Raw genomic sequence first — 12,091 nt, 5'->3', positions numbered from 1 at the left:
GAAAGTGGGAGGGTAAATACTAGGCAAACAAGACCCACTATATTGATTTTCCTTAGTTGCTGGTGATCTTATTTTTTTAAGTCAGGTTTATTGGTATATGATTTGTGTATGATTTTTGTACAATAAAATTATCCTTTTAAATGTAAAAACACATGTGTCTGAGACCAGGTTTCCTAGCCTGAAATCTCTGCTCCCTTATGCGCTCTGTAGAATTCAGGGTACAAGTCCAAATCATGCCATATTTCTATTCACTCACAAATAAAGCTCCTCCGTTTTCCCAGGATGAAAGCCAGTGTTATTTGGAAGAGGCCTAGTCACAGTGTGCTAGAAAGGTTTTCCTCACTCAAGACATACTTGCAGGTGTGGATCGATCTCAAATATGGTCTCTCCCCTCCGCATGTCAGTTATCAGCCAGGGACCGCCAGCGCTGTGGACGAAGAAAGGGAACCAGATGGTAACCGAGAGTCTGGGCTGGGCCCAGAACACGGGAGCGGTTAGTGGTAAGGAGCCATCAGGGAATGAGTCGTCAGGAAGCCCTGATGTGAAAAATTAGTGCCTGAACAGCATTGTAAGGGAAAGCCCACGTGTGGGGGAAGGAGGGACCCCCGCCCCCAAGGCCTGAGAAGCCAGGCACCTACCTTGTAGGGAGGGAGTGTACTCACATGGGCACCGTCCGCAGCAGCTCCAGGATGCCCTGTCCGTTCCACTGTTGGGCTGCATGGAGCTCCTCAGTGCAGACGCCAACAATCTGAGACCGAGGGACAAGATGCCATTCATGTTAATGGCCATTGCTCCCACTCATCCAGGTCAGCCACCACAAGTGATGGGACCACAGGCAGGATCTGTGCTCAGGGGCTGGTGCATCCAAAATGGGGTGGTGCCTTTAGGAGGGAACAGTTGCCTGGCCAAGGTATGGATGGGTCCACACCTGGGGGCACTGAGGCCCGATTCTTGCTCTGCCGTGATAGGTCAGGTGTCTAGCCCTAGACTGCAGAGGAGAAAATCAGGGCCCTGCAGACTCAGGATGGGTCCCCAGTCCATGTCCCTAGAAACAGGGAAGGTCCAGGGTGACGTTCCTGCCCAGTCGAGGATCATGGGGAATGTAAACAGAGGTGATTTTGAGACCCTTCAAGCTCGGAATGACGAATAAAGGGCCCCAGCAGCTGACAGAGAAGCTCCCTTCCTTATCAGGGGCCGAGCCTGTGAGTAAATCTCAAGGGACACAACTGAACCTTCACATCATAATCACAAGGAAGTCCCTTGCAGCTGGGGTGGATGTACATCCTTTCTGAGTAGTGAAAAGTCCAGCCCAAAGCAGCCTTCCTGCTGGGAGCTCCTGTGCCTGTAGCTGCCTGGGCCTTAACTAGTTCACGGAAATACCTTCCTCAGCTATAACCATTCTCTCCTACCCAAATGGCTCCTGCCCCTTCCTCCTCCTCCTATCTCAGAGGACCGTCTGAATTGACCTGTCAAACCATCAGAGGGACGAGAAAATGGGAGAAGACCAAGGGAATCTCCTGCTCCCTTCACGCCCGCTGCCCAAACCCTCCAGGCCTCCCAGGACTTTGCCCACAGGGAAGGCTCAAGCCCATGTCCAACCTGTGCCTCACCTGGAGGAAGGTAACTACCCCAAAGGGCGTCTGCACGGGTTGCATCTGTGGGTCCTCTGTCAGCAGCATATGCTGAATTCTTGACTCACTGTTATCCAAAGGGCTGTGCCAAGACACATGGTCCCCGCTGCAGAAAGTGTTCTCTGTGGGAGAGACAGGAGGGGGCTCAGTGCATGAGGTCCTGCATCCAGGCCTGGAACCCAGCCTGAAATCTGACAGGCCCGGGCTGGGGGTCTCCCCAGCCTTCCAAGGTACCCCTGTGAAGGAGGTAAAGCATTCACGTGGATGGAGCAAACCAAACATATTCCTGCTGGTCAATTCTGCCAGCCCTCGTAGAAAAGGATAGGCTGCTAGTGCGCATGCTCACTTGGCCTGGCAAGGCCAAAGCCTTCTGGCATCTGCTCCACTTCCCCAGCACCTTCATTTATTTGGGGGGTAGGGGGTGGGGCAGCCATGATTGGGTCTACCAAGAAAGAATAAAGTGATTTATTGTGGGGCCACCTAAATAGATGTCCACAGGGAGACTGGAGGGCAGTGAGAGCCCCTCACCTTAGAAAAATAGACCAGGGTTTCTGTGTTGCTGAAACTGTGCTCAAAAGGGAACACCTAACCTTGGAGGGCCCTGGAGATCTGTCAGCAGTTTCCCCCAGCTAGACAGATTTAGGGAATAGTTCCTCAGGGAGGAACACAGGAGGCTTGAAGTAAATGGAGGTCTGAACTGTGCCTCACACCCCTTGGCAGAGATGTACAGCCTGGAGGGGCGGCTGTTTCCATGAGGACACAGACATTGTGCCCAGGCTGCCTAAGAGAAACATGTGCAAACACGGCCACCTCAGAGCCTCACCACGGAATTTCACACAGGCCCATTACTTAAAAAAAAAAAAAGTGTTTAAGAAGTATAACCACGAGGAAAGAACCACCCACATGGTACGAAGTCTTCCACCACCCTGACTCTTATCTTGGGTGTCCTTTGAAAGGTACTCTGCACTTACCAGCCTGTATGCATCTACAGGTTCTCTAGTATTCTCCTAATACATATAGTAGCACACCATTTTGCACAGTTCACTTAATTATGTATCTCGGAATCACCTCACATCAGCACACAGAAAGCTACCTCCTTCTTTAAATGGCTGTACAGTTCACTGTGGTCTATCACATATGATCTGGGCATCTCAACTGCTGAGGTCTCTTCACTTTTTATCAATATTTGAGGCAAGGCAGAACACACACACACACACACACACACACACACACACACACACACACACACACCAGGGAGGCCTGAGAACGCTTCTGCTCTCATGTGTCCTGGTCTGAAAACTAACTCCCTCCTGTGTCAGGTGAAGTTACACAACCACTTTTTCTGTCCAAAAGAGAGGCTTGGGTTATTGGTCCTAACCTCAAAAGCATTCATTCAGGAGGGAGAAGAAAAACTTCTTCCTCTAAAAGACATGGAATAATAAAGGGGGGAATGGGCATGGCTCCAGGCAGAGCCAATCAGAAACCCTCAAATTTCCAAACACTCTTCCCAGATCCCTCCTCCTTTTACAGAAGTGTATGTCTACAAGCAGCTTGCATTATCTACAAGTTAGAAACAATGCAACAAATGAAAAGATTGAATTAGTAATTAAAACCTTCCTCCACAATAAAAAGTCTAAGCCCATTTAGAGAAGAATTAATACCAATTCTTTACAAACTTTTAAACAAACAAACAAACAAACAAACAAATAAAAGAGGTTACACTTCCCAATTAATTCTATGAAGCCAATATTACCCTGATACCAAAACCAGACAAAGGCACTACAAGAAAAGAAAGCCATAGATCAATATGCCTGATGCACACAGACAAAAATCCTCAACAAAATAGCAACACAGCTATTATTAAAAGGCAAATAACACAACAACTTATAAAAAGGGTTATACACTATGACCAAGTGGGATTTAACCCAGGAATGCAAGGTTGGTGTAACATAAGAAAATCAATATAATATACTATATCAATAGAATAAAGGTTAAAAAAAAACACATGATCATCTCAATAGACCCAAGCATTTGGCAAAATCCAATATTCTTTCATGATAAAAACACTCAAACTAGGAATAGATAGGAACTTCCTCAATCTGTTAAAGGACATCTACAAAAAACCTAGAGCTAACATCATATTTGATGATGAAAGACTGAATTATTTTCTCTAAGATCAGGAACAATACAGAGATTCCCACTCTCACCACTTCGATTCAACACTGTATTAGAGGTTTTAACCAGGACAATTAGGCCAGGAAAAGAAATAAAAATCTGGGTAGGCTGGAAACGAAATAAAACTATCTGTACCTGCAGATGACATAATCTTGTGTATAGAAAACCCTAAGGAATCCACTAAAAAACTCTATTAGGATAAACAAGTTCAGCAAGGTTGCAGGGTACAAGAGCAATGCACAAAAATCACTCGTGTTTCTATACACTAGCAATGAACAATCTGAAAATAAAATTAAGAAACCCTCCATCTACAATAGAATAACAAAGAATACAATGCTTAGGAATAAATTTAACAAAAGAAATGTAAAACTTGTACTCTGAAAACTACAAAACATTGCTCAAAGAAATTAGAGAAGACCTACATAAATGGAAAGATATCCAATGTTCATGGATCAGAAGACTTAATATTATTAAGATGGCAACAGTTCCCAAATTGATCTACAGATTCAATGCAATCCCTATCAAAATGCCAGATGCTATTTGCAGAAATTCACAGGGTGATCCTAAAATTCACATGAAAATGTAAGGGACACAGAATACCCAAAACAATCTTGATAGGAATAAGAAAAGTGAAAGACTTAATTAATCTTCCCAATTTCAAAACTTGATACAAAGCTACAGTTATCAAGACAGTGTGGTATTGGCATACGGATACACATTTGATCAATGTAACAGAATTTAGAGCCCAGAAATAAATCCTCACATTTATGGCCAATTAATTTTCAACGAGAGTGCCAAGACAATTCAATCTAGGAAAGTCTTTTCAGCAAATGGTGCTGGAACAACAGGATATCTACACACAAAAGAATCAAGTTAGAATCCCTCCTCGCACCATAAACAAAAATTAATTCCAAATGAATCATAAGCCTAACTGTAATAGCTAAAACTATAAAACTCTTAGAAGAAACACAGGAGTAAATCTTCTGACCTTAGATTAGGCAATAGTTTCTAAATAGACACCAAAAGCACAAGCAAGAAAGGATATATAAATTGGACTTCATTAAAATTAAAACCTTTTGTGCTGCAAACAGTACCATCAAGAAAATGAAAAGAAATGGAAATCAAAGCCACAATGAGATACCACTTTACATTCATTAGGATGGTTATTATAGAATAAACAAAACAAAACAAACAAACAAAAACAACCCAGAAAATAGTGTTGGTGAGAATGTGAAAAAATTGGAACCCCGTGCACTGTTGGTGGGATTGTAAAATTGTGTAGCCACTGTGGACAACAGTATAGCAACTTCTCAAAAAGTTAAATATAGAATTACCATATGATCTAGCAATTCTACTTCTGGGTATATACCCAAAAGAACTGAAAACAGAGACTCAAACACATATTTGTATACTCATGTTCACAGCAGCATTACTCACAATAGCCAAAAAAGGAAGCAACCCAAGTGTCCATCAACGGATGAATGGATAAACAAAATGTAGTGTTTTATTTTTCAGTCTTAAAAAGGAAGAATATTCTAACACATGCCACAAAAATCAATGAACCTTGAATTAAGCTAGTCACAAAAAACCCCCAAATATTGTGTGATCCCTCTTATATGCGGTACCTAGAGTAGTAAATTCACAGAGACAGAAAGTAGCATGGTGGTTGTCAGGGGCTGAGGGAAGAGAGGATTGGGAGTTAGCATTCACTGGGTATAGAGTTTCAGTTGGGAAAAATGAAAAAAGCGCTGGATATGGATGTTGGTGATGGTTGTACAACAATATGAATATACTTAATGCCACAGAACTGTACATTTAAAAGGATTAAAATGGTAAATTTTGTGTTATGTATATTTGACAATAATTTAAAAAAAAGAAAGAAAATGAAAAGGCAACCCTCAGAATGGGAGAAAAATATATGCAAATCATATATCTATCTGATAGGTATCCAGAATATATAAAGAGCCTTAGAGCGCAATAATATAAAGCAAGTAATACAATTTTTAAATAGGCAAAGGATCTGAATAGCTATTTATCCAAAAAAGATATATAAATAGCCTTAAGTAAGTACATTAAAAGATGCTCAACCTGATTAGCCATCAGGGAAATGCAAATCAAAACGACAATGAGATACCACCACTTCACACCTGCTAGGATGGCTAAAATAAAAAAAGACGATAACAAGCGCTGACAAGAATGTGGAGAAATTGGGACAAACCCTCATACTTTGCTGGTGGGAATATAAAATAGTAGAGCTGCTTTGGAAAAGAGTTTGATGATTCCACAAAATGTTAAACATGGAATTACCATATGACCCAGCAATTCCACTCCTAGGTATACACCCAAGAGAAATGAAAACATGTCCACACAGACTTGTACATGAACGTTAATAGCAACATTATTCATGATAGCCCAAAGGTGGAAACCCAAATGTCCATCAACTAATGAATGGATAAATAAAATGTTGTGTATCCACACAATGGAACATTATTTGGCAATAAAAATGAATGATGTACTGATACATGCTACAACAGGAGCCTTAAAAACACTATGCTACTGAAAGAAGCCAGTCACAAAAGGCCATATGTGATTCCATTTATATGGAATGTCTAGAATAGGCAAATCTATGTAGACAGATAGATTAGCAGTTGCCTAGGGCTGAGATGGTTAGGGGGGAATGGGGAGTGACTGCTATGAGGTTGCTTTTTGGGGTGATGAAAATGGTCTAGGGTTCACTGTGATGATGGTTTCAATAAAGATATTAGGAAGGAAGGAAGGAAGGAAGGAAGGAAGGAAGGAAGGAAGGAAGGAAGGAAATGAAAGGAGGGAGGGAGGGAGAAAGGAAAAGGGAGGATTCTGGGGAGAGGCAAAGTGGGTGAAGCAAGGCGAAGGCCCTGGGTTCCTTGTTACCACCTCCTCATGGTAAGCAGCCTCGCCCAGGAGAAGCCTGCCTCATAATGGCCACTGCATTTTATAGGTCTACATGACCTAAACCAACACCTAACCAACATTTTCATTTTCTACAAATAAGGAAAAGATCCTTGAGACTGTCCAAGGTCATGGGGCAAGTCCGTGATGATGGGCACAGTGGACCATTTCCAAAACTTCTGAGTCATCCACAACACTCATTAGGATTTTTAATATATCTGTACCATTACTCACCTGTATTTTTCTCCCAAAAACTGACTTACTTTTTTATAACCTAAACAAACTTACTTTAAAAAGGAAACTTCATATCACTATACTAAACAAGGAAAATAAAGGGAAAATCTGTGGTGCTTACCATAAAGTAGTTGATAATTTGATAACTTCAAAGTAATTGAATGAAAACAAAATGTTTTTAATTTCTAACTAATACTGTTGCTTACCTAACATTGTTCAAACTGAAATGAACAAGGGTTAAAGAGCTGTTAGGGGTTTAAAGAGTCATGTCAAACTAACAAAACCCACAATACGCAGTCGGAGCGCTGAAGAGGGAAGAGATGTTATTGAGTTCCGTGTCCAGTTACCACCCAAACCTCCTGCTGGCATTGTGGTTAACTCTGCAGTTGGGAAGGCCTTGTTCCTATCTGCCTCTGCCCCTTCCTAGCTGTAACCCTGGGCAACTTGCACGACCACAGTTTCTAAGCCTGTTTCCTCATCTGTAAGCAGGAAATAGTATGCCCACTCAGTGTGCTCTCCAAGTCTGCATGTTATTATTCCTGGAATACTCCCACCCAGGTCCTAGTCAGTCCCTTTACCAGGAAGCAGGACTGGCCACTGAGCCTGTAGCTAACAGCAAGTGCCAGTAGGTGGCACCATCACTCCTGGTTTAAGAAAGAGCTGGGCCAGTTCCTTCTAGTGCCCCAGGTCTAGCTGATGTCTGGTCTGCAGAACATATATCCCAAACCTGGCAGGGACTTCGGCTGCGAACAGGGAGAAGGCTGAAAAGGTTTGGAGCCAGGACCTTTTATTAACCAGAATTGACATTTATTTTAAAATAAATGTTATGCAAGCCTAAACTGTTTAAGTGAAGACTTACCAAAAGGGACTTTATACAGATTAAATTTGGCAAGGAAATCATTTTAGGGACCTGGGAAGGGAGATCCTAAGGCAGGAAAGGGAGATAGATCCAGTGACCCTACGACCAACAAACTACCCTGTGTGTGTGTGACCAAGATTTGGCAAAATGTATTAGTGATTTAAAGGGGAGGGAAGAAAGCATAGCTCCCCACATAAAGGTTTAGAGAGCGCAAGGCGAGCGATCTTCCAGCCTGGGGCAGGGTCTTTCTTGCCCAGCCCTGCCTGGTGGGAGAACCAGACTTATTAGCTCTGCTGTGGCCAAGAAACAGTCTTTCTTAACAATAAAAGAGCCTTGGTCACAGTTTTCGAGCCTGGGACAAAGCCACAAAGGGCTCATTCTTGAGTCCAGTCTGGTCTTTATGCCCCATTCTGTGGGGAGCCAACGCGCCGGGTCTCTGCACTCAGGCCCCAGCGCCCACCCCAGGAAGCTCTCGGCCCCTGCAGAGAGTTTTCAAATGCTAATAACGCCTCAGTTGGAGGCCCAGCAGTTCTGTCCAGTGGTTAGAGGAGCTTCTCCCACCCCTTTCCTCTCTGGGGCTCCCTGAAGTATCCTTACCAAGAAATTAGGATATAAATCCCTGGGACCCCTACCCAAAGTACACAGCAGAGGGGCAGCCTGCAGTCTGAAGGCGGACAGGCCATTTCAGGGGAGGCCTGGGTGCTCACTTCACATCCCCTTTTCTCTTCCTCCAAGCTCTACCTCCACGTGCCATGAGAAACCTCCTTCAGTGCTGCCTGTTTGGCAAATTCACCAGAGGGGAAATACCACTCCAGGGCGGCCAAGAGTCCAGAAACTGCTAGGTACAGTTCTGTCCTTGCTTAGTTGGGAGAAAGGTTTCATTACTCTATGTTTCTTTCCCCATTAACAAACAACTCCCTGACAAGAGCTCTTAAAAGTTGGGGGGTGGAGGGCTGAATGGGTGTGCAGATTCTACCTGGCCCCTCAAATTGACCCTCCGCCCCCCACCCCACCCCACCAAACATGGAGCTTTAGTCATGGTGGTTTGAAGTTGGACTGTGCCAGATATAATAAGTTAGCAAAATCTAGGGAAATGGGTTGCAGAAGAAAACAGCTATTGTTTGCAAAATAATTAGTGCTGCCTTAGAAACACTGAGAAACAAATGTATTCTTCAAGAGTTCTTAATTCATCCCAACTCTGGAGGATGACTGTCTCCATTCTGTGTGAAAGCAGTCCCAGAGATGTTTTACACAACAGTTCAGGAAGCAATGCCATCCCCCTCCAATGCCCATCCCAGTGATCGGAATTAATATGCTTGGTCTGAGGAGAATGGGTTAATGGTGTCTTTTGGAGCTCAGAAAGTTGGCTTCTCATGGCTAAAGCCTGGAGCCTGGAAGTCAAAAGTCCTTTTGAATGTTCTAAGATGGTTACATGCTTTCCAGGGATAGAGGGCAAGGGCAGGAAACCAAGCTGAATTGTGCCAGATATCAACTGAGAGGCTGGTCTGCAAGAGGTGTTTTAGACCAGGAAAATGGAGGTGGCCCAAAGCAGGCTGGAAGACTACAGTCTGTCAACTGTGAGGTCAAACTTCTGAACAATGGGGTAGCCATTACAGGCTCTCAAAGACTGGTCTCCATCCTTCTTGCCTTCTTGATACTCACAAATCACTCTGACAACCAAGGCCTAAGGTGTTCCTAGGCGAGCTTAGCGGTTCTTCCCTAAAATGCCAGATGTACCCAATATGCCTCCAGCAACACAGACTGCTGATAGGGAAGGGTCAGGTAGCCTGTCCTCCTGTCTCCGGAAAGCCACGATAGGAGGAAGGGAGTGAGGATGTGTGTGCCTAATCTACTTCTTAGTATATTTCCAGATATGAAGAGCCTACAACATTTTAGGAGGTCATAGGATACAGGACAGCCTGATGTCACTGCCACAGATTACATTTCTAGAGCCCTTAATGCAACCATGAGATGTTACACTCATTCTGGGGAGGGGGTGACCTGAGGCACTGCAGAGGGCACTGTGAGGCCGGCCCTTCCCCCGCATCCTTAAACCAAAGCTAAGCTCAGGTCAGAGCCTTGCAGCAGTGGTGAGGCAAGGCCCACGCTAGGAACTCGGATAGCGGTTGAGAACAAGGATGTATGCATATAACATAGGAGCAAAACATAAATATGTCCTGGGTAATTCCCCTTTAACATCTGAGTTCTGCAAGGAGAGGCTAAGAGTGGGATACTCTGGAGTTTAGAGGCTTCAGTTGGTACAAAACCACAGAACTGGGCACCCCTGCTGTTCTCCACACACGTGCACAGCAGGCGAGATGCTTGCAGAGATGGAGATCCCAGGAGCACGACCGCACAATAGCCCCACTGCAGGGTTTCACATCAAACTCCTAAGAAAGGCCAGGACAGAAGCCTTCCTTTAAAAAAGAAAAAATTTAAAAACCAAACACACTGTGTGTGGGGGAGGGAGAGAAACAGATTCTCTGTACATGTGTTAATGAGCTTTGGTGGCTAGCAGGCAGAGCTCCTCCTAGCTGGATGGATGGTGACCAGTTGTCAAGTTTTTCCAACCTGGTCAAGGGGTAGAAGCAAGAATTAACCCCCTCTCTCCCCCCACCCCCACTTTTTAAACGTTCCGAATGCAGTTTCATGACTTGAAAAGTTAATTTGAATGTTTGGTCAGAGAGCTTCCCTCAGCTCATTCTGTCTGATACTAATTTGGTTAAATGTGGTTGCAAGGCACTGTGCGGGAAATGGATGGGCTGTACCACTTGATGAAATAAAGAAGAGTGAGAGGAGACATATTTGTTTTTACAAAACTGAAAGGAAATGTAAAGGATATTCCTTCTAGGTTTTGCCTAGAATCAAAGAAATCGCCAAGGATTAGAAAGCTCGTCAGGGGAGACTCAAAATTGTTTCCCTATGTATGTTCTCAAAACCCCTGGCTCTCCGGCTTCCTTCCTCTCCCTCAAAGCCACAATCATAAAGGCAAATAGTGAAGCATAAGGAAAATCCCGTTTATAAGCCTAGAAGCCCAGCGAACTGGAATCTGGTTATATTATAGCAAGGGAGGTAGGCGGGCTGCTGGAGCCCCTGGGTACCCTCACCCCAAAGCCAGTCTCGGGCTGGCTTGCAGACCTTTCAGGACTGGCGCACTGCCTGGCAATGGAGTGGGTCCCCTAGAAGCGGACTGTGGCTCTGTGACCCTCACCTTGTGTCCACACACACACAAGGCCATGGAAGGACAACCTCATTCTCCTCCAGCAGAGAATGGGTACCTCCACTGCAAACAGAACTCAGCAGGGGTTTACCCACCACAGCTTGTAGCTGTCACCAGTCAAATCCTATTCGTTCATCCACTATGTGGCCTGCCCTCCTGTTAGGAACATGGGTCCTGGCTCCCCATTTCAAGAGAGCCTTGTGTCCTAAGCTAGCAGATGTTTTCACTTTTCTTTTAAAGCAGTTTCATCTGTTTAGACACCTGTCAGTATGGGATGGAAGGGTCTTCTGCCCAGAGGCTTGTAACTGGGCAAAACCTGCCCTTGCTGCTCTCTCTCTCCTTAACCAGCACAGAGGGCCACCACCGACACGCAGGTCAGGTTCCAAACCCCTTTGTTCTTAAAGCCAAAAAGGGACTAGGTCAGACTTGCAGCCCCTTTATGCATTTCACCCCCCCCCCCAAATGTCAGGAGATCCTTTGAAGCTTTAAAATCAAGCATATGCTTCTACTCCTTTCATCTTTTTCCTGAAGAAACTAGTTAAATCGACAATGAAAATCCATGTAGCTGCCAGACATATGTAAACTAGCACAGCCACTCTGGCAGGCCACATGGCAGAATCTATTAATATAAGAGGTACGTTCCCTTTGACCCAATCAATCATCTCCTTCCTAGTGTCCAGTCTAGAGCAAAACACGTCCACAGGGAGGAAGGAATCAGGGTGTGCATGGCATCTGTGCCCTCTTGGCAATAGTGGGGAAATGGAAACAATCTAAATGTACATCACTAGGAGGATGGTTAAATTATGGTTTATCGGTACTACAAAATCACAGGCAGCAGCAAAAAGAATCAGATCAATCTTTATATAGTGACATGGAAAGATCTCTAAGACATACTGCTAGTTGAAAAATCTAATTGTGAAGGGCAGTACAGTTTCACTTACATTAAAGGAGGGACAAAGCAAAACCCAAACCAAGTACCTAGAAGATGAATACGTAGAACAAAAGCCTGGATGGTTGCAAGGACCTACCCCAAAGGATAAAGTG

The 12,091-nt window shown here is 44.3% G+C and overlaps 1 protein-coding gene across 10 annotated transcripts in view; it reads right to left on the bottom strand.

Annotated features, from left to right (window-relative positions):
• The window catches only part of SUFU (SUFU negative regulator of hedgehog signaling), a 100,695-nt gene that overhangs the window by 34,548 nt on the left and 54,056 nt on the right, over window positions 1–12,091 (bottom strand). For all 10 annotated transcript variants that reach the window (XR_002123254.1, XM_019636443.1, XM_019636445.1 and 7 more), the window contains exons 4-6: window positions 1,611–1,753; window positions 663–748; window positions 355–427 (exon numbers count right to left, since the gene is read on the bottom strand). Coding sequence is in view for 9 of the 10 variants with exons in the window: in XM_019636443.1 (XP_019491988.1) it covers window positions 355–427; window positions 663–748; window positions 1,611–1,753 (302 nt within the window). In the remaining variant the exon portion in view is untranslated. The remainder of the gene's footprint in view (window positions 1–354; window positions 428–662; window positions 749–1,610; window positions 1,754–12,091) is intronic.

This window comes from Hipposideros armiger, unplaced genomic scaffold (genome assembly GCF_001890085.2).
Source record: "Hipposideros armiger isolate ML-2016 unplaced genomic scaffold, ASM189008v1 scaffold_28, whole genome shotgun sequence".
Lineage (NCBI taxonomy): Eukaryota > Metazoa > Chordata > Mammalia > Chiroptera > Hipposideridae > Hipposideros > Hipposideros armiger.
Note: the sequence above shows the minus strand (reverse complement) of the source record. Positions and strands in the feature narration are given on the sequence as shown.